At 54.6% G+C, this 22,011-nt stretch overlaps 1 protein-coding gene across 4 annotated transcripts in view; it reads left to right on the top strand.

Annotated features, from left to right (window-relative positions):
* RBPMS2 (RNA binding protein, mRNA processing factor 2) overlaps positions 1-22,011 on the top strand; it is a 48,733-nt gene that overhangs the window by 4,653 nt on the left and 22,069 nt on the right. The window contains exons 2-9 of one of the 4 annotated variants that reach the window (XR_010744644.1): positions 7,352-7,429; positions 8,062-8,100; positions 8,580-8,642; positions 9,435-9,585; positions 10,170-10,318; positions 12,967-13,129; positions 18,760-18,829; positions 19,078-20,328. Coding sequence is in view for 2 of the 4 variants with exons in the window: in XM_066328611.1 (XP_066184708.1) it covers positions 7,352-7,429; positions 8,062-8,100; positions 8,580-8,642; positions 9,435-9,585; positions 10,170-10,318; positions 18,760-18,822 (543 nt within the window). In the remaining 2 variants the exon portion in view is untranslated. Of the gene's footprint in view, positions 1-7,351; positions 7,430-8,061; positions 8,101-8,579; positions 8,643-9,434; positions 9,586-10,169; positions 10,319-12,966; positions 13,135-18,759; positions 18,830-19,077; positions 20,329-22,011 lie in introns of those variants that run through there. The other 3 variants (XR_010744645.1, XM_066328611.1, XM_066328612.1) reach the window with 3 other exon arrangements.

Raw genomic sequence — 22,011 nt, 5'->3', positions numbered from 1 at the left:
TGCTTTGCTTTCACCAAAGTAGGAAAGATGCCCTTTGAGATGTCTGGAAGGTAGCTAAGAGTAGTTTGGGCTTTGTTGTCCTTCCTCATAGCTCTGCTTGAGGATCTGGCACTGTAGGATCAAGAGTGACTCTTGCTGGAACTAATGCGGAAGGTCGTGGAGTGAAAGATCCTTTGAGTTTGCTGGTCTTGGCCAGCCAAATCATGGAGGCTTTGCTGCTTGGGTCACTGAGCAATGAGCAATGCTGGTGCCTGTACTGGAGCTCTGCCTGAAATAAAGGCTTCAGCTTGAAGCTTCACTGCAGCATGACTGTAGAAGCGAGGTGGTTGGACCTCACTACAATATTCATCATCTTCCTGCACCATGTGGGATAGTGGAAACCAAGTTCCTCCTGTGTGCCTGGCCCTGTGAAGGGACCTGATGAGGGGCAGGGCAGTGGGGGACAGCTCCAGCACTGGAGCTGCTGAACCTGGCCCATACTGAGATGTGATCCTGAGCCAGCCCAGCGCATCTGATGAGGAGGGAGTAGTGGCACCAGGTGATCCTGCCCTTGACACAGCACAAGTGGGTGCTACAAGCTTGGCAAGGATGCTCTGGCCACTGCCCCACAGGGTCATGGTGTGCTGGGGCAGCTGGAAACCTGAGGGCCCAATGGGTGGAGAACCTTGTGGAGGTTCTCTAGCCCCGCTGCACAGCCCAGGAGAAGCTGTGGAAATGTTTGACCTCCCAGTCTGGGATGGTGCCTTCCCCCCCTCTGCTGCAGGTGGTGACAGGCAGGTTCTTGCATTGCTGTGGGGACAGTCTTGGTGTGTGTCCTTGGGTCAGGAGATGTTGGCCTGAGGATGTATATCCTTCCCATCTACTTCCAAGGACAGGAGGCCTGTGTCTCCCTCGATGTGTAACTGCCCTGGATCCCCTGCAGCAATGGCCTGAAGTGCAGCATGAGCCATGGGTTGGGAGAGAGCAGCCAGAGGGCATGTTGTGGGTTTGGATTGGTACTTTTGGTGCATATTTTGGTAGCACAGCCCTTCCCTGCTGTCTAGTGACCTGTCTTGCTAAGAGCTGGGCTGATGCAGTGTTGGCTTAGTCCTGTGAGTGGCTGTCATCCTCCCAGTGTCCCCAAAGGTCTCTCTGTGTTGGGGGTGACACTCCAATAACTGCTGTCCACAGTAAAGAGCTGCTGTGAGCTTTCTGCCCTCCATCACCTGGGTTTTGTGGAGTACTTGCTTGTTGGGCTATGGAGGTCACTGACATGGTGCTGGGCCACTGGTGGGCTGCCCCAAATTGGGTTGACCTGATGACAGATTCCTCTGTCTCTCGATGTGTCCTGGGAGGCACAGGACTGAAAAGTGCCCAGGAATCACCATGTGGTGGGGCGAAGCAGATACAGATGTACTCACTGAAAGATCTGAGGTAAGAATTGTTTCTTGTGAGGGTCCTGCTTCCAGACCCATGTCTCCTGCCAGTCTCTACCCTGGGGAAGAACTCGTTTCACCACTGTCTCCTGCCAGGAGAACAGGTGCCTGGGTGTGGGCAGAAAAAGCTGGTCCATAGCAGGTCAAGTCCATGGCTCCTGTCAATGGTGACAGGTGTCTGCAGGTCCCCAACAGCAGAGAGTGGCAGGTAAAGGTGTCTGGAGCCCAGGGCTTAGCATGGTGGCTGAGTAGAGCCAGCGTGGATGTGAGTGTCCTTCAGCATGTTGGCTGTGGCACTTGTGCCTGCCCCCTCTGGCTTAGTGGGCCTCTTGGCAAGGCAAAGGGTGATAAAGGCAACCTGAGGGTGCTCAGCCAGCACCTCCCTGTGCTGGGGAGCTGCTCTGTTGGACAGTAATCTCTTGGGAATTGTGGGGCTGATCTTTCCAAATGTTTCATCAGCTTTGAGCTCCTGTTGTGGTCCAAACCCATCTGGGTAATGTGCTTTCATGAATTTGTGAGATGCTGCAGAGACACAAGTGACAGGACTTGATAGCAGGAGGAAGCATCCATGGCAAAACCACACCAGCAGAGCTTCCTCTGCCAGGACCAAGGTCTATTCTTGGGTGCTGCCCTGTTGTGCCTGGCCTTATCAGTTCCCATGTGCTTCCTGCTCTCCCGGTGTGGGGCTGGTGCCTCTCCCTGCTTCCCCCTTGTTGGAGTGTTTTCCTCCCCTGACCACAGGGTGGTTGGGCCCTGCTGACATCCCCTGCCTGATGTGGGGGAAGAGCAGTGCTGGGGAGGGGCTGATCTGGCTATGAGCTATGTGAAGACCACAGCCTTGGGGACCAAATGCTAGTGCACTTTGGGCTGGCTTCTGGTCAGCCTTCTTCGCTCTGGGCTGGCGGGATGTTGGTCCTTGTGTGCCTTTTGTGCAAAAGGCTGTTTTCTGAGGGAAATGCCTGAAGCCTGCCTTGTTTCAACTGCTAGGGGAGGTTCAAGGCCCTTTTTTGCATCTGGGGATGGGTGAACTTCTTTCCAGTGGGTGGGAAGCTCTGTGCTGGCATGGGGCTTCCTGCCTGAGGACACCAGAGCTCTGTTAGAGCTGGAATGGCAGCACACCCCGGCTCTTGCCACCTCTCTTCTGACTGCTGGAGGGGAAACTGAGGCATGGAGTAGTGAAGCAGCCAGTTGCAAGCCCCTTCTCTCAGGATTCTTGCCCCGTGGTGTGGAGGCTGCCCTGCTTGCCTGCCGAGCTGTCCCTCGTACAGACCACACACATCTCTCTCTCCCGGTTTTCTCCTCCCTTGTGGTCCCTGGGACTTTGTGCTGAGGACCAAAGCAGCCCCGGCTTGCAGCGGCAGGACTCTGCAGCCCCACGGCCCGCGTGAGACGCCGAGAGCAGGCTCCTGTCCCATTTTTCAGCCCTGCCACCGGACTCTGCGTGTTCCCCTCCCCGCAGCCCTGTTGTGCAAGCTCGCCGCCCCATTCCGCTCCCGTGCCTTATAAGTCCCGGCTCCGGGGGCAGCCGCAGCCTCGCTGCATTCCAGCCGTCTCACGTCAAGTGGCCCTGGCTGCATCGCGGTGGCCAGGACCGCGGCTCTGTGTCCCCCTCTGGCCTGAGTGGTGACCCCGGAATACCAGGGAGGCACCCCACGGAGATGCTCTCCAATGGGAAAAGCTGTGCTCCGTGTCCCTGAGCTCCTGGCATCACAGAGCGGCTGCCAGGAGTGGAGAGTGCCTTTGGGATGCTGTGGCAGAGCTTGTCCCTCAGCAGGATGCCATGGGGCTGGTGGCATAGGAGAGGAGGCTCAGTGGACACATTGGTGGGAAATGGCTCTTTTCTAGGAAAAGCTGGCATGTGACTGGGGTGGCTTCCTGGAGAGGGGGAATGTCCAAAGGCACAATGTGGGGGGGGCATTAGCACACATTCCTGCTGTACCTGTCTTCAGGTGTCTCTGAACCACATCTGGTAAAGGCTTGTGTGCTGCAGGTGCTGGAAGTATGGATCCAGGACCAGGCCAGTTTTGGGGGGCTGGAGTAGCCTGAGCTGTGCTGTGGGTGATGTAGTTAAAGGGCTGATCTCTCCAAAGGGGAGGGTCGGCCTTGCTGGCTCTGGGAGAGGGGTTTGGACCAGTCTTCTAACAAAAAACCCCAAATCACTGCCACCTCAGGGAGTGGGTACCTGTTCCCTTGCATCAGACACTTCTGACATAACTCGACCCTTTTCTGAGCAGGGCAGCTCAGAACTTGCTTTAGAGAGCTCTTACTCCAGAGCAGCTGTGGCCAGGAGCTGTGGGAGCTGTGCTGGTCTCCTGGCAGTGCTGGGGCTGTGGTGGCACAGGGCAGGTGCTGCTGCTTGGCTCTCTTACAGCCTTGGTGTGAAGCTCCTGGCTGTGCTGGCCCGAGGTATGTGTCTCTTTGGGGAGGTGCAGCTGTGTAGGGACTGACACTGAGAACTTGAGGGCTAAATGGTTTGTTGGTGTCCCTCCCTCCCACTGCGTGGGAAGCTATGCTGGGATACTCCCTCTCTAAGAGATGGCCTAGATGGTCTTGTCCCTCCTGGCATGAATCCTGTTTTCCATGGCTCTCCTCCATCTCTTTCAGGTGTTTGGACTGGGGACATCCCCAGAGGGGCAGGGATGGGGAAGGGAGACTATTTTCTGCAGGGCCTGCAGCAGTGTGACTCTGTTGGGCTCTCCTAGGTGAGAGCTGTTCTCTGCCTTGCTTCCCCCAGGCCCATGTGTCCAGTTCAGATCAGTCCTGGGTGGGATGTGGCTGATCTCACCTGGCATCTCTTTTTCAAATGGCTGGCAGCAGGACCCAAGAATAAGCAGAAGAGCATGGTATTCCTGGAGATCTGCTCCTGCTGCATCTCTGGACATGTAGTTTGGCCCAGGTAGTTCCCGATCGAGCCCTGGATGGATAATTTTGATAGTGTTTTTGCTTGTTTTGGTTTGGTGGTTCTTGTCCTGTGTCTTTTCCAAATGCACTGTGGGGAGGCTGGATTGGGTGTTTGGTGGCAGGGACTTGAAGTAGGGAATATTTTAGCTATCCTGTCATGGCATGTTGAGTGTAAGGGCTGGATGCCTGGATTTGTCAGCCTTGGGAGGTACTGCTGGGCTCTCCAGGCCCACAGGACTTGGGCTGACTGCAGAGTCCCAGTTTGGTTAATCCACTGGAAGATGCTTGTCTAGACCCTGTTGCCCTCATATACAGTTTCCTGTCTTTGGGAGCAGGGGAAGAGGCTGGACCAGGTTGTCCACAGTGCACAAAAGGCTCAGACTGGTGAGCTGCCTCCTGCTTTTCTCCTGTGGGGTAACCAAAATCTCCTTTGCTTTACGGCTGGTGTTGGAAGTGAGCTCCCTGTCCTTTGAAAATATTGCTCAGGTCTCTCCCCAGCCTCATCCTCCCTTCACAGAGTAACTCCCTCCTTCCTTCCTCTTCTCTAGATCACTTATGGATGTGTTGAATTGCATAGATCTTGTAAAACCAACTGCTTGGTCTTGCTGCTTCCAACAAGCTCTTTCTGAGCAGGGACTTCCTTAGTTTGTCCTGAGGCCCTCTTTGGAGAAACTGGCTGGTGGCATTTGGAATTGCCCAGGCTTTGGGGCAATGGTAACCCTTGATGGGTGCTGTGGCTTGGCCTTCTGATGCCTTTTCAATGCTGTGGATGGTGACAAACAGGATTTGGAGGCCAAGGAAAACTTGGGGCCAGTGAGAGATTTCTTGCTCCCGTCCTTGGCAGCAACATATGGGGCTGGCACTGGGAGCCTGTTACCTCTGACAAAAGAGCTTTTCTGGGCACCTGCCTTGCTCTGTTCAGGCTGATGTGAGGGCTCCAGCTCTGGCTCCCCCTTCCCTGAGCCACCACGCAGCTTCCATCCTGTCACGCCTGTCGCAAGGACTTACCAAGTGATGCATCACGGGGCCATTTAGAGACCCAACAGGGATGTGGATTTCTGTCTGCTCGGAAGGAAAATCCATTCTGGGGGCTGAGCACACTTGGATCCTGAAATATTGAAAAGGGACAGTGCTTTCACATGGCTGAGGCACATGTGTGCCACCACACTCTGCAGTCCTCCCCTGCAAGAGATGGCTGTGGGTCTTCTGGGAATGCACTGCAGGCGCTCTGTGGAGCTCATGCTGAAGTGCAAGCGCTGAGGTCTTTAAGGCAGCCAGCAAGCCAAGAAACAGTGGCATTGTCTCCTCTGTCCAGGCATGGGGTGGCCTTGGAGTGGTGCCTTAAAGTGTCAGATGTGGGGTGGGATGGTTGGGAAGCCTGTGAGACTGAGCCTGGGCTTGGAAAGGGTTCCTGGAGCGCTCCACGTGGCATCCTGCTTCCCAAGGCAGGGCAAAGCAAGAGTGTGTGGTAGAGCCATCCATGTTGAAGGGTTGGGGGTGGGGAGGGCAAAGATGCTCTGGTTCTGCTCCTGAGATGTGCTGGGCCAGAGAAGGGCTCCTCACACTAGTCTGGTGGGGGACAGTGGCAGTCCTTAGTCTCAGCATGCACAGGAGAGCAGGAGCACCCCAAGCCAATCACTGCCTGTCCTGGGGGGCTTTACCCTGGGAAGGACATTTGTCTGCCTTGGCAGGACTGTCCTGGGCACAGGAGCTCAAGGAGGTGAGTTTTCATGTGTAAGTAAGAGAAACTCCCCTGTGTGGAGGAGTGTCTATCTGGCTGCCCCCAAAGAATTATAGAGGCAGGGGCTCCTGTGCATCCAGGTCTGTCTCCAGCCCAGGAGCAGGGCAAGCATAGGCTGCTTAGTTTGGTGGTAAAAGTGGTTTTGGATACAGCCCACTCTGTCTGGGGAAGGGGAAATGGCTGAGCAAAACAAAAAGTGTGGGAGCAGAGCCCTTCTGCCCTGCAAATGTGATGGGGTCACTCTGTGTTGGAAGCAGGCCAGAAGATGAGTTCTGGCTTGGGGCTCCTGCTCCTTGTTCATAATGACAAGCGTCTTCATGACCTCGGCTGTGCATAACTTCCCTTTCCAGCTCTGTGCTGATTTACAAGAAGTCTCTGCAGCTTCATCATGCTGCTTCCTATGGAAATAGTCTGCCAGCCAGTGTGCAGGGAGAAGGTGCTCACAATGAGTGTGACTGGTGAGCAGAGTTCTCCCAGGCCATGAGCCTTCAGCACTTTCTTCTTCTTGGTTATTCAGGTGAACTATTATCTATAATTTTAATGGATTATCTATTGAAATCCTCCCCTGGCACTGTATTTTTTTGCTTTGCCATGTGTGTGTTTGGACTTGGTCCATGACTTGAACAGCCTGGGAAGAGCAGACGCTTACAGGGGTCTGGCCCAGCACAGCTGCTCTTGGCTGGGCACAACAGAATAACTGCTCTGAGAGTGGGTTTGGGAGCAACTTCTAAAGGATCTGAGGTGTGCTGGGGAAGGAGCTGGGATGGACCCAAAAATCTTCCTGCAATGATGTTCTGGGGCTGTTGCTGAAGTCAAAAGCTATGAGTGGGGCAGTGAGGTGTTTATCAAAACTGAGGGCAGTCTTTGAATTGGTGATGGAATTAAAGTGCCAGGGTAGGTTGAGGAGAAGAGATCTAATATGTGTTCTGTAGAAACATCTGGAGAGAACTGGGGTTTGTACTGGTTCCTTCTGGACCTTTGGGATGCATCAAAGTTGGTACTTGTGGCAGTGTGTGGTCTTTTCCAGTTTAGCCATCAAGGCCCTGTCAGGCTGTGGGGCTGGTGTCCATGCCTTGATCAACCCAGGCCATGATGCCAGGGGCTGAATCCTTTGAGGTAGGGACCAAAGGGCTAGGTGTGTTTTATCCTGGACAACACTCCTCTAATGCAGGGAAGGGTTAGTGGGCCTTTGGTGCAAGGCATCCTGTTCTTACTGCACTTAATCTTGTGAGCTGTGCTCCTGCTTTGGCACCAAACATCCCCTTTCAGTACAGCTGGCTGGCCTCTCCCCTAGGTACGGACGCTGTTTGTCAGTGGCCTTCCTGTGGATATCAAACCCAGAGAGCTCTACCTTCTCTTCCGACCATTCAAGGTAAGGAGGTCTTCAGATCCGTGTTTTGGAGGAAAAGATGCTGTTTTGTGGATGGTCTGGCAGCAAAGGTCTGTCAGGGGAAGTAGGGATGATGTGGGAACTTGAAGCCAGCATGGGATCCCATGGCTGGGAACCTCCAGTTGGAGCCTGCCATTGGAATTGTGCTGTGTCCAAGTTTGATGAAACCTGCTTGGTCAGCCCTGCTGCTCAACTGGACCAGCCCTTCCTTGAGGATGTGTCCTCATCCCCCAAACTCTCCATCCTTCTCTAATAACTCCTAGGCTGTCTCTGGGGAGGTGGGGTTCCCTTGTCTGCACTCCTGTAGCACAGGGAGGGTGCTCTGCTTTCTCTAGGCACTAGCCAGGGCAGGGTGCTCACTTTTGTCGCTGGACAAAGAGCTAGAAAATAGGATTCCTTCCCAAAGGGCCAGGATGGAACAGCTCAAATACCTCCTCTGCTCCCAGTTTTCTCTACTGGTGGAACAGAAGTGTTATTGTCCCTGTTTCTGCTGTGGCCCCTGCCCTGTGGAGGGCTTGGTGCATCAGGAACTCCTGGGGCTGTCGTGTTGTGTCTTGGTTGTAGCGTGGCTTCTTCAGGAGCCTGGCACTAACTTGCTTTCTTCTCTCCTGCAGGGTTATGAGGGGTCACTGATCAAGCTGACTTCAAAGCAGGTACCTTCTTCCAGCCTGTGTATTTTTGTCTTTTGTTAGCAAACTGGACATGCCGGGAGGGGAGAGGGGAAATATCCCATTTCACTGTGTAAAGCACTGTCTGGGCCAGTACCAGCTACACAGCAGGGTTCTCCTGACCCAGCAAGTTCTGAATGTCTCAGTGTCTTCTCTTGCCGCCCTGAGGCTTCAGCCTCAAACCTTGTGCTGCCATCAGCCTTCCCCACTCCCGTGCTGATCAGGGCAGGGAGTGCTGGGGCTTGTCAGGGTGAGCAGTGTCCCCACACATAAGGATGCCAAAGCGTTTGTGGTGGGAGCAAATGCAGAGCAGGAATCTTGGGCCGATGACCCAAGCTCTGCTTGAAGCCTCTGTGCAGCTTAGGATGGTCTTTTCTGCTGGTTGTCTGGGGCAGAGGAGGTGGTGAGGCAGCCTGAGGAGCTGGGAGAATCTTCCAAACTGAAATTGGTGTTGTTTCTTTTAGCCAGTGGGTTTTGTGACCTTTGACAGCCGGGCTGGCGCTGAAGCAGCGAAGAACGCCTTGAATGTGAGTACCCAAAGTGCTGGGGGCTGAAGGGGCTGGGGGCCACGGGCATTGCTGGACCCAGGGCTGAGGGCAGAGAAAGGGCAGGGCTGTGCCCTGGACTATGGAAGTGGTCCAGCAGCATCTCGACAGGGAAGCAGTAGAGCTGTTCAAGGCTGACATCAGCCTGGGCAGATGGATGCAAGCTGTCTCCCTGTAGTTTTTGACCACTGGAAGACAGCTCTGAGGGTGTAGGGATCTGCTGTGACTCAAGAAAGTATCTTGAGGATGGTCAACATGGAAAGGACACCAAAAAGGATCCCCATCCTGAAGGAGTGTTGGTAGGATCTGGTCAGCAAGACATGGTTCTGCTATGCTGTAGACCTTGCCTTGGGCTTTGTGACACCTGCTAATGCCTCTGCTCAAGCTGGCAGAAAGTGTAGTGGCATAACAGATGGGAGCTCCCACACAGATGGGGGTTATCCCAGCTCCAGTATAGACAGTTATCCCAGCTTCAGCAGACACACCTTTCCTGACCTGTGTTGGTGTCCATCCCTGCTATAGTGGTTGGTGAACTGTACATAAGGAGTAGAACTATGTCCTTCAGGTGGGAAACAGTGATCCTGGGCCAGCTAAACATAAAAATAAAAGCTTGTGAGAACTTGAGTGTTGCAGTGAGGTGACAAAAATCTGGGCCTGTGACTGCAATGTGGTGGTCTTGGTTCCTCAGTTGGGCTTTGCTCCATGGATAACCACAGCCTGTGCTTGGACTGGAGCTTCACCTCTGTGAAACTCCTGTGCTCTCTCCTGTGACAGGGCATCCGCTTTGACCCTGAGAACCCCCAGACCCTGCGGTTAGAATTCGCTAAAGCAAACACAAAGATGGCCAAGAGCAAGCTGATGGCCACACCGAACCCCACCAACATCCACCCTGCCCTGGGAGCACATTTCATTGCACGGGACCCCTGTGAGTATGCTGTGGGGGGGCTTGGAGGTCATGGCTCCAACCTGAGACATGCCCAACTCTGCGAATGCTGCCATGATGGAAGGCAAGTCAGACCCACCTCTGCTCTGCCTGAAATCTGCCTGGGGCAGGGAGGCCAGCAGGATGTTGGAGCCACAGGAGAATGACATAGAACTGTTGAGACATGAAAGTTGGATTTGGTAGCTCAAGTGATACCTTTTAAAGCATCCCTAATTGTAAAGCGTTAGGGACGAGTCCTGTGCCATCACCCTCTGTGTAGTCTGGTGGGCTGAGTAGCCCTGCTGAGGCTTTTGAGGTGACCTGTAATGTGGCTCTGAGTCCCCTGTCCTGCCTCCTATGGCACCACTGGTCTGTGCAAAGCCCATGCAGGGCTGTAACACATTCCTGCCTTCTCCTGGCAAGGCTGGAGGCCAGAGGAGCACCTATGCACAGAGATTTTATACCTCATCGAGACGGCAGTGCGAAGCTTTATTAGCCTGGGGTGTGAACCCGGAGCCTGTCCCCAAAGCAGATTGTTGGGGCCAGCTCCTGGGACGCTTGTCCCCTTGTCTCCTCCTCCTGTCTAGATGACCTGACTGGAGCGGCTCTCATCCCAGCGTCCCCAGAAGCGTGGGCTCCCTACCCACTGTACACCACGGAGCTGACCCCTGCCATCCCCCACGCCGCCTTCACGTACCCGGCGGCTGCTGCTGCGGCCGCTGCTCTTCACGCTCAGGTGAGTCCCCTCCCCACCTCCCGTGCCGGGGCCGGGCCCTCCTGTCCCCCCACGGGGCTCTCCGTCCCCTGGTCTCCGCTTGGCCGCTCCGAGCCTGCCCTCTGCACCTTGGCTCCGGGGCACTGCCTGCTCCTGGATGCAGGGGCCAGCCCCAGGGCGGGTCTGTGTGGCCAAGAGCAGGCAGAGCTGGGTGATGGGTTCTGACCCTGCTCTCCGGGAGGGAGTCAGGGCTCGATTTCTGCCTGGTCCCGTTGATCCCCGTGGTCAGAGAGCTACATTGAGGGACTGCTGGGAGGAAACACTTCCTGCCAGCAAGTAACATAGCTGTGAAATGTCATCCCAAGTCACAGTGAAAGCAACAGGCCTAGCTCCGTGCTAAATTCAGGGGCTCAGCTGGGACCCCTTGGGCCAAATGACTCAAACACTTCCAAAGCTAGAGGAGGGTGTCCTGCAGAAGATGAGTGACTAGAGCCTTGCCAAAATGAGGACCTGTGATGGAACAGGGTGTTAGCCACCCTCAGTACAGGCTAGTGAGGAGAGTCATTCCAGGCATGAGCCTCTGGAAGTGCAGGTGGTGGTGCAACCAGCTGCGTGGTGTCCCAAGGTTTGCCTGCTGACAGTAGGAATGCCTGTACTGGTCTGACACAGATGATTTAATGTGCAGAGACCACACATAAACCTTGAAACCACGAACATGCAAAGGGAAAGTCAAAACAGAGTAGCAGTGTCCTAATTCTGAGTTAAGGTGCTTGGTTTGAAGCACTTGTCCAGGAGAAGCTGGAACCCCTGTCCCTGCCCTGCTCAGTGTGACCAGCCAGCTGTGCTCTGCCTGCTTCTGTCTCTGCTCCCGTAGTGGTGCCATGGGAGACTGGGGCAATGGGACTGAGTGTTGGGGCTTAACCTCTGCTCTCTGCCCTGCCAGGCAGGGTGTTGACTCCTACTCTTCCCTGCTTAAATGGAGAGGAAGAGGAGCTGTGTCCTCTCATGTTGCTGTCCTGGCTGGCAGTGAGCTATCCTTGGGCATCCTGTTGCTTCCTGCAAGCTTTGTGATGGTAACTGCCCAGCTTCAAGCCAAGCTTGCTTCCCAAATGCCATGTGGAGTGGATGCCAACTCCTGTCCTCTGTCCTGCCCCTCTCACACTTGCAGGCCTCTCCTGCATCTGCCCTTCTACAGGTGGGCTGTTGTTGGGCTGAAGCTCCTGGGAGGTAGGGAGAAGTACATTGGGATTCAGGACAGGACCAGGAAGAACAACTGGAATGTTCTTTCAAGGACCTCCAGAACCAGGCTGGTTCTTCACTGGGAAGGTTGTGCTTGCTGGTGTTTTCCAAAAGTTGGTGGTGGTGTCCACAACTACAGGGCAGTGCTGTGCTCCTCAGTGGCCCAGGAAAGAGATGTCTTCCTGCCCCTTGTGTGTTTAGGGTGCTGGTCAAGGTTGAATTGTCCCTGGAAGGGAGGACCAGGAAAAATCAAGCCCTCTGAAGTGGTTGAGGGAGATGAAACTTTTACTGCAGTTTCTTCCAGGATGGTCGTTTGTGACTGTATAGGGACCCTGAGTGTGAGGGTTAGACACCAAAACTTTATGGTGCAAAGTAGGGGAGAAAACTCTGCTCTTGCAGAGTGGAGAGTATTAACAAGGCCTCCAGCTACATCTTATCCCTATGGAGTCTAAGTTTGTGCCCTCCAGCTGGTAAGCTACTGGTTTCCAAAGAGGTTGTCTGGCCTCACCGTAAGACCCTGAGGAGCTCCCTGTGTAGGTAGAGCTCCCTGCCCGAGGGGGTCCATGGGTGGTGATGGGTTTCCAAGCCTTAGGGAGCCAGTGCAGCCCCTCCAGGCTGTGGCTGGACCCAGCTCTTTTCCAAAGAGGCTGTCAGGCAGCCCCAGCTGCTCCTGCAGTGCTGACCCTGCAGGGGCATGTCCTGGCACAGGATATGTTACCAATAAAATTTAGTGGGGTTAAACATTACTTGTGCTGGCAGCTGTGAGCTGGAGCCCTGTCCCTTGCAGAGCTGAGGGTGGAGCACAACAGGGAGATGACTTTTGCTCACAAACTGGACTGAAAGCTGTGCCCTTAGTGCCCGTGTGCTGAGCCCTCTGCCCTCACTGGGAGGGGCTGGCTCACTCATGTGGTGGGCTTGTGGGTTATTCCCTAGAACAGTCACAGCTCTTCCTCCTGGTGGGCTGGTGTTGGCTGGAGGGCATCCATGGGGATGGCCAGAGCTGTAGCCACTCCATAGTGATCAGCCTTGAGGCAGGCAAGAAGTTGGAGGATGTAGTTAAACCAAGGTCTTGTCACAAGAGATTTAAACCTGAAGGGCTCCTCTTGCAGCGCTGAGTTCAGCAAGGGGGAGAGGAGGGGGCCTGGCCTGACCACCTGAAGAGCTGTCTAAAGGGCTGGCAGGAGGGATGAGGGGCAGGAGGTGGTGAGAGGCTGGCCTGGCCTCGGGAACCCTTGGTAAGCCACTCCCAGCCGATGGCCGCTGCTCCTGGCACGTCCATGCCTTGGTGATGCTCCGGGCAGGCACCAGGCTGCTGTAGCTGTGACTGTAGCCCGACTCTGCCCCACTGGGGACTCTGCTGATTTTAAGATTGTCCCATCTGCCTTCCCTCCCTCCCACCCTCTCTCAAATCCCTCCTTTGATGTCCCTAGTGAACTCCAGCCATGATGCCAGCGCAGGCTAGCCCCGAAGCTCAGAGCTGTCCCTGGAGATGGGACGCCCTAGTGATGCCTTATTGCAGCTAGTGGAGTGGCTGTACTACAGCTCCATTCCTAGAAGTGTTAAGCATGATGGCAGCCACGTCTGGAAAGACTGGTAAGGTAACCATCTCTCCTCCAAGGTGCACTGTGGGATTTGCAAGCTTCTGCCCATCTCTGTAGCCCGTATCTCCTTGGCAACCCAGTGCATGGGCCTCACGCTACCCACCCACCAGAGCCTGGGGAATGAGATGCCAGGCCTTCTTTCTAACCCACATCTCCAACTTGGCAGCACATGACATGGCGCACACAGCATGGCACCATCTTACATCGGCTCCTCCCAGCCGGGCCAGGCTCGGCCCTGCCCGTGGGAGGGGAGCAGCCCGGTTGAGCTGGGGCAGAGACCACCCTGCCACTCGGCCTGAAAGAAACCTGGTTTCTCCCCAACCTTGACCCTTCCAGGGCAACCAGAAATACACCTTGACCTCACTCCTGGCACACGGTGGGGGAGGTGAGTGACGTGGTAGTGATAGCACACAACTAAATTTTAGTGGGCACCTTAGACAACAGCACTTGCCGGTCACTTTGTTCCAGAATCGCATACCGGGACAGACCCTGCCCTTCATCATGGGTCTAATCTCACCTCTTTCCTCTCTAGTAATGGATACCAAGCCAGTTCCTACCTGGAGCTTGGCTTGTTTCTTGCAACCTGAAATCTCAGACAGGACACAGGTTGTGTGAGCGATAATGGAGGGAATTAGCAGCCTTGGGAGAGAGAGGTGTGGTGTAGGAGACTGGGAGCTTGGGAAGAGGGAAGGGCCTGGGACTGGTTGGCAGACTGGTGGTTGATGTTTGACTGAAGGAAATGAGCCGTGGATCTGAGCAGACTTTTTCCTCTCTCTGTGGAAGTGATGATAAGAAGCCACCAAAGATGGGGGCCCAGGTCTGTCGTTGCCCTTAGAAAACTGTGAGGGGCAAAGATGTGCAGAGCGCGCCTCATGGGAAGATGGGAAGAGCTTGACACAGGCATAGGGACAATGAATACAGCTTTTGTTCTGCTTGGTCCTGGCAGACTGGTCCATCCATTGCTGGTAGGATGGAGCTGGGATTTGGGCTGTGTTGTGTCTCTGAGGTGAAACCAGTGGTTTTGGGGTGCCTCTAAACCAGGCAGTGAGTGGGCAGCAGGGGTTGCCAGTGCTGTCCATGCTTCCAGAGCTCTTTTGCAGAGATGCTTCCAGCTGTGGCAGCACCCATGAGGGCAGGCCACATGGTGCTGCTGGGGGCACAGCTGATGTGTTGGGTACCTGGAGTCCTGGAGACCTTGGTAGGTATTTCCAAGGCAGTCAGCCAGGTCGAGGTCTGAGGGCATAGAGATGCCAGTCTTTTTGGGAGTGGGCTGCCCAAGGTTCTCTTGAAGCATCGCCTGGAGAACTTGAGGAGATGGCAGAGATGGGTCTCTGGTTCTGGGATCTGTCCAAGTGAGTGGTGGGTGGAGGGAGCAGTCCTGGATCATGGCTGTGTGGTTGTGCAAGAGCCTGGAAGGACCTTGGGGCTTCCTAGCACTGGGTTGAGGCTGATCCCATTAATGAAAGCAGAGGTCAGTACTCTAAACCCCTTTTCCCTGCAGCTAAGCTGACACACCCACTCTAGACTGAAGACAGTGATGAATTTTCTGTCCCTAGTAACTTATTGCCTGTTGGTGCTGTCATGTAGGGACTTCCCAGGATTATTTCTCTCTGGGCAAGCTCCATGCTTCCCAGAAATGTGAAGCCTCTTGTTCAAGATGTTCATGATTGTGGTAACTTTCTAAACTCCAGTGGCCTAGTGGTGGGATAGCTGGCCAAGCAGCCCCAAGCCAGCAGTTCCCTCTTAGCCAGGGAAAAGCAGGCAGGACATGCTCTCAGCATCCTCCAAGCAGAGGGTGCTCCTGAGCAGCTGTCCTCTCTAGGTGGTGGGTGAAAGGGACTGATAAGCTATCAGAAGAGACTTGTGGCCAACAGTGGCTCTTCCTGACTGGCTCAATCCAAAAGAAAGCAACACAACTTGCTGTAAAAGGAGAACTGCTTCTTTGCTGCAGCCTGAGAGAGGGGTGTGTCTCCCTGAGCCGTAGAGGTATGAGGCATTGGATTGATGGATGGATGCCTGTTAAAATGTTCCTAACAGGAGGATGGATCAGTGCCTGTCTTGTCCCTCACCGTGGTGTGGGATGATGAGCTGATCCTCCAGCTCTCCCCTGCCTGAGCTATGTGAGGAGATGCACGTGCTGGATCCCAGTGCACCTGGTTTTCCTGGTGGTGGGCTGAGCTGCTCTGGTCCCCCACCTCATTGTGCCCCCAGCCCCCTGAGGGGCCCTCAAAGAGGTGGCTTGGTGCAGTGGCTGCTGCTGGGGTGGGTGTGTGTCCAGCACACACCAGTGGGTGAGGTGATGCCTGTCCTTGCCTGCCTGGGTCACATTCCCATGGGGCTGCATTTCCAGATGGAGCTGAGCAGCTCCTGTCAGCCACCAGTGGGGACTGCCCAGGGCTCATAGCCTGAGGTGCTCAAGGTTTGCCAGGCTGAGGATCTGAGGATCTCAGCAGCACCAGTGAAGATGCTGCTCTGCACTTTGGCAGTTTGGCAGCAAGATGTAGCTCTTGGACGTGTTAGTTGGATCCTGCCAGCTCCTGGGAGCACAAGGAGTGCTTTGTCCCTGCCTGCACTGGGAGCCTTTCTGGTCCCTGGGGACCATTCCAGCTGTAGAGATAGATCAGAGCTCCAAGAGTTGCTGGGGCTTCCTGCAGACCTAGAGGTAGCTAGAGGAAAGGCAGGTCCTCCAAGCCAAAGGACGTTTGAGGAGGGACCTGTGTACTTGGCCCTCACTTCTCCTCTTTCCTTCTGAAGGACTTGCTCTCCATGAGCATGGTGGACAATTGGATACTTAAATCCTGAGGGCAACTGGGAGAGACAGAGGAGGTTTTGACAAGGAGTGAGGTTCTGGTGGGCTGTTTCTCTGCCCCATTTATAATTTCATTGTGATTTTTAGGCAGCTGCTGGTGTTGTGCTGTAGAAAGGGAGAGGTTCCTGGCCTCTGGGATGTGGCAGGCAGAGACACACATTTCTCCTCTCCAGCTGTTTTCTGGGACAGATGTTGAAGGCAGCAGCACAAGGCTGCTGCAGTTGGCCAGCAGTGGCTGCCTCATCTCTGTGAGGAGATGTTTCAGTGGTGTGACCAGGCTCCTTTCCAGCTGAGCTAATGCTTCTCCAGAAACAACTGTGTCTCTTCTACTGAAATCCTATCTCGTTCTGCTTTCCTCACCCAGTAGTGACCATCTCCATTAGTTCTCCCCCTTGACAGATATAGTATTTTGAGGGGTGTGAAGAGAGAACTGCCTTGGCAGGTGCCTAGGGAGTGTCCTCTTGGCTATCTGCTGCCTCTGATCCACTGCTTCCTGTGCTTTCTGCTGGCTTTGGAACCATCCCTCCTAGTGAGTTCCTGCCTCATCCCATCAAGCCCTTAATCTTTCTGTAGGCTGAAAGACCTGGCAGGTCCTTCCCTCACCCTGCCAGCATGTCAGAGCCTTGGATTGTACCTAGGATTGTAGCAGCTCCTGCAGGGCTCCAGGCTGAACCCCTCTGAATGCAGCTCGTGGTCTGTGGGGCCACGGTGGGTCAGGATGGGTGGGTTTGGGGTGTGAGCATTGTGAGCCTGCAGGAGGAAGGCAAGGAGGGGTGGCCCGTTGCAGTGATGGTTTATTAGCACCAGAGCTATGAACAGTGAGTGTTTTAAGAGAAAACCAGGACTGCTGTTGAAAGTGGAGGTGCTGAGGCTCTGCAGGTGGGCCAGAAGGTGGCTCTGAGGACAGGATGGAGGGCCACCAGGCTGGGCTGTACTGGCTCACGTATGGCCTGGCTGTGCTGCTTGGCTGAGCCTGCGTGGGGTGGAGACAGCTCTCAGGGTTAAGCACTCAGAGCCTTGTGAATGAAGGGGGAGTTTCCTGTTACTGCTGGGCAGGAGGAAACTGCTTCCAGCTGTCGAGGGGAGGGGTGTGGGGTGGGAGACACTGGCCAGGGAGGATGGCTGCAGAGGAGATGTGGCTCTGCTGAGCAAGCACCTCCTGGTGACAGGGGTTGTGGGGAGCAAGAAACCTCTGTCCTTGCTCTGGCAGCTGCTGTGGTGGTCCTGCAAGTTGTCAGTGATGCTGCTGCCCATTCCAAGCCTTCCTGGGTGGGGTCTGTGCACAGTGTGGTGGCCCTGACTGGGCAGCAAAGGTCCCCCTGCCAGGCTAAAGGAGAAGTGGAAACACACTCTGTGTGGTACTTTGGTCCTGGCACTAGATGGGAGCTCTCACTGGGGAGGAGGGTCTTGGAAGTATCCGTGCCCTTGATTCCCATGGCTGATGGCTGGAGTGACTGGGATGCTGTGCCATGAAGTGAGGTATGGGGACAGCCAGGAGCTGATTTAGTGGCACCCACTTGCCTTGTGAAGGTGTCTGGCAAGAGTCCAGCAGATTATGGAACAGTGGAATGGTTTAAGTTTGAAGGGGCCTTAAACCAATCTCATTCCACCCCCATGCTGTGCACGAGGACATCTTCACTAGACCAGGTTGTTCCAAGTCTTGTCCAAACTGGCCTTGTTCTGAGCTGGGTGAGAGGCTCCTGTGAGGACAGAACTTCTGCTGACTGGCAGGGCTCATTTAAGAGCCATCTCCTGGTGACAGACTCAAGGCCCATAGCTCATGTGGCTGCAGTTCCTGGCGTTGCAGCCCTCGCGCCTTTGTGGGGAGGCCAAAGGCCACTGCAGGTAGCAGTGCTGAGGCTGGGGCAGTTTGCTGCAAGTCTCTGCACGTCCTTGGGAGAGGAGCATCTAGCCAGGCTTGTTTAGGTGAGGGGACAGTTGTGCCAGGATGAGTGTGACAAAGGGAATGGCTCACATGGGGCTTCAGGGGATTTTTCTGTCACTTTTCTCCTTATCCTAAAGCCAAGTCCATCACTGTGCTGGTTCTCAGAACCCTAAACGTGCTGAGGCTGTGCTTCTCTCCTGGCAGCTGCAGAGGGAGGAGCAGGGGGTGGTGGCTGTGCTCCAGCAGCAGAACCAAGCTCCAGTTGCTGCTCTAGCTGCTGGATCCATGCTCAGTCAAGTGGCACAGACTTGTTTCCTGCTGCTCTCAGGCACTGCTGATGCAGCCCAGATGGACACGCTGGCCCTGCTGACCAGATGGGATCATCTGGATGTCTGAGGCTGTGGGGCTGGACATTGCCAGCTCAGTGTGTCTCCTAAGGGACTGGAAAGTGTCTGTTCAATTACCGTCCCTTGTTTGCTTGTCCCAATCCAGCCCCTTCCTTGGCAAGGAGCAGGTCCAAGAAATAGATGTGGCAGCAAGCACCTGCCAGGGAAGCCTTCAAGTCTTGCTGGTTTGAAGCTTTGCCAAGTCCTTCCCATGGTGTGGTTTGCCTGGAGCCACTCCTGGTAGCAGGAATGGGGCTTGGAAAACTCCATGGGCATCTGCTGTAGTGGATGAGCTACTTCTTCCACCATATATGTCCTGTAGAGGTTGTCTGGTTTTAATTTGTGGTCTTGAGATGCCTCCTTCAGCTGGCTGAGGGTGGAACTATTGAGGTCGTATTTGGAGCTCACCCTGGAGCCTCTTTTCCCATGCTTTCCCCATCTTTGCTCTATGGAGCTTGCACATGGCCTGAAGGAGCTGAAGGTTTGTATTCTGGCTGAGGCAATCCTGGATCATGGACCTCTGCCGTGGCTTTCTTTTCCAGATGCGCTGGTATCCTCCCTCTGAAGCTACCCAGCAAGGATGGAAGTCTCGTCAGTTTTGTTAGTTCGTTAGTAAGTAATTAATTACTCTTGGAGTCAGGTCTTTGTCTTGCTCTTCCCTGGGCTCTTTAGACTCTCGGGGGGCGGAAGGCTGGGAGCTGGGCTCAGCCCCACATACCCAGCCAGGGATGTGGTTGGGTTTTCTGGATGGGTGATGGGAGCAGGGAGACCGCCCCAAGCCCTGGGCTGGGGAGGGGGCAGTGGGAGACCCTCAGGACACAGGTCCAGCTGGCCTGGCTCACCGTGCTCCTCTCCCACAGTGTCTCTTCTGGGCTTGTGTTCCTCCTCCCTGCCTCTCCGCAGAGGGATGTGCCAGGGACGATGGCTCCGACTCCTCTGGATTTGGTATGTGGCCAGCAGACAACACACCTGGCCCCACCACGCTGCCCCCAGGGCTGCCAGCACCCCTTTCCCTGGACTGTGAAGCCATCTCAGCCCCAGCCGTGGGCTGTGCGCTGCCTCCATCCCTCTCTCCATCCCTCCCTCCGGTAATCCCCAGGACCTCCTCCCTGACTGAGCTTTGCCATGTGGCTGCACTGAAACCCAGCCTGGGGCAAGGTCCTGGGCTTCCCCGGCTCGCCCTGCCCCGGGGGCAGCTCGGCTGAAGGAATCGAAAGGCAACAATGGGTTTTGCATGTTTTCTGGCATGAATTAAAACACTTAACTTGTGTCTGTGTGAGTGTAAGTTTGTTTGTTCTAGCGTTTGTGTAACCGTTAGCAACAGGTCTTGGCCCAACGGATTGGTCCATCAAGGTTTTCCTCTTGCTTCGGTGAAGACTTGGCTTTGAGAAATACTAACTGTCCTTGTCTCACCCCTTCTCCCACCTCCACCCTCCCCAGGATGACCAGAAAAATTTGAGAAATGCTTTTTCCCCCTCCCCCCCCCCTTTTTTTTTTTTTAAAGTACGATGCACTGGGTTTTTGTTCTCATCCATTCTGCTCGTTTTAAAGTCAGGGTTATTATATTATTTTTTTCCTTCTTCAGACTTCTATATATAGAACAGCTGTAAAATATCTAACCTTTTTTTTTTCCTCACATTCTTCTGATTGGAGAGCATCCAGTCTTGCCAAATAATCAGCCATCCTTATGGGAATACCGAACAAAAAAAAAAAAAGTACGAGTATTTTTGTACCATGTGTAATAAGGAAATATTTATGCATCATAAAGAATTTCTTGTGTGTTTGTGTGCAATTAATTATTATTATTATTAAAGAGAAATTGTAATCCTGTAAGATAAGTTAATGTTTAGTTAAAAGCTTGAAAAAGAAGGGTTGTCTTCTCTACCAATGATTCAGTCAGGCATATAGTAAACAAGAAATTGTGCAATTTTTGTTTTAGCATCTTATTGCTTGGTATTGAAGTGCTTTAAGTATTATCTGACCATGGCTGTCTCGCTTGTATTAAAAGATTTGAGAATAAGTTGCTCTATAATTGCTGATCCTATGAGAATGTGAAACTGGATAATATATGAAATGCAACCAAAAAAAAATATACCCAGAGGCTGCTGTGACTTTTTCTGTGGTCTTGGGTGTTTTCTTGTGGGAATGGTGTGGGATGCTTTAGGCCCAGCCTGGCTCCTCCCTGGTCTCATTTCCCAGGCTGGAAGGATGCGGGCTGGTTTGGGATGCAGCTGAGGACCAGGAGATGGGATCTTCCCTCTCCTGCTGGGACAAGGGTAAGTCCTCGCCTGTAGGGACACGTGCTGGGGTCTTGGTGGTGCCGAGCTCTGCTGGTGGCCTCTGCGAGGGCAGCCCTGAGCTTTTTTTGGGTGTTTTTGTTCCCCCTTCTCAGCGCCTGTGGAGGCTGAGGGCGTCTCCTCCGTGCCAGCAGTGCAGAAGGAGATCTCCATAGAAGGCAAACGTTCTCCATGGCTGGAGCATTGGCCTTGCGCCTGCCCGGCTCCTGCTCTGCTGCCCAAACCTTCCATGGCCTTAATCCACAGCCATAAAGCAGCGGTGGGAATGGCGGTCCTGGGGCAGGGGCTGGTTCTCCCGGTGGGAATCTCCACGCAGGGGGCCGGGACTCTCCCTGCTGTGCCTCCCAAGTCCCCATGGCCTCACTCGCTGACCCCTGCGCTGGGGCACTCCAAAGCCCTCCCACGCAGCTTCCCGCCCCAGGGATCAGTGTTTTCCTCTCTCCCCAGGGCTTCGAGGGCAGCTCTGAACGAAAGCAAGGGAGAAAAAAAAAATTAGTAAAAGAAAAAGGCAGGTCTAAAAATAGCCCTTCTGGCCCCCGTGCCTGGGAATGGACTCGAGCGAGTGCTGCTGCTCCGGGAAGTGACTCGCTGTGGGGCTGCGGGCTGCCCGCACCAGAGAAGGGCTGCCAGCCCCTTCCCATGGGATTCCCCCCGCCCGCCTCCCAGGCTCTCTCTCGCCTCCATCCCGGCTCCCGCCCCCATCCCAGCTCCAGCGGGCCGCCTCTTCCCTGCCGGCTCCGTCCGCATCTCGCAGCTCTGCTCACCTGAGCGGAAACACTCCGGAGAGCAGCGGGGGCATAGCGACGGCAGCGTGCAAGGCTTTAAATTATAGAGCAGACTTTTTCGGTTTTGGTGGGGTTTTTTTTTTTTAAAGCCTTTAGCGCATGCATTAACATGGCCAGGCCATGAATAATTTAGGCCCGGCTCTACTAAGCTTTTACGCTGGGACCCGCTCGCCTCGGAGCTAAAGTAGGTCACGTCTGCTCCGAGGGTCCCCGGGCGTCCCTTCCCGGCCGGAGCGAGGCGGGCGCAGGCGTGTGGACACACGTGTGTGCTGCCCTGGACCCGCCCCGCCGGCTCCCGCTGCGGTCCTGCCCAAAGGGACGCTCTGGGAGGTGATCTGGGGACACGCAATGTCCCCAAGGTATCCACATGGCCAGACAGGATGAAGCTCTAGGTGCAGGAAAGCTCTGGGTGGGGCATGAGGTGTTGGCATCACCAGGGAAAGGGTGCAGGTCCATGGCGCCTTTGGTCCTTGTGCTGCCTGGGCACGTGGGCCAATAGCCAAAGGACAAACCTACCAGGGAACAGAGATGACACTGAGGCTGGAAAAAATATAAGGGAAAAAAGGCTGCTTTTTGTCATGATTTTGTTTTACACTTTACTGGAAACTCCTCCTCTTTTCCTTGTTTTGAAGGTGGGACAAAAGATAAATCTTGGAGCTTTTGGACTCTTTTCTCTTGAACATGCTGTGCTCTGCCACGGTGTGTGGTCTGG

The sequence above is a fragment of the Sylvia atricapilla genome, chromosome 13, assembly GCF_009819655.1.
Source record: "Sylvia atricapilla isolate bSylAtr1 chromosome 13, bSylAtr1.pri, whole genome shotgun sequence".
Taxonomy (NCBI): Eukaryota; Metazoa; Chordata; class Aves; order Passeriformes; family Sylviidae; genus Sylvia; species Sylvia atricapilla.
The sequence above is the reverse complement of the archived record's forward strand: the minus strand, read 5'-3'. Positions and strand labels throughout refer to the sequence as shown.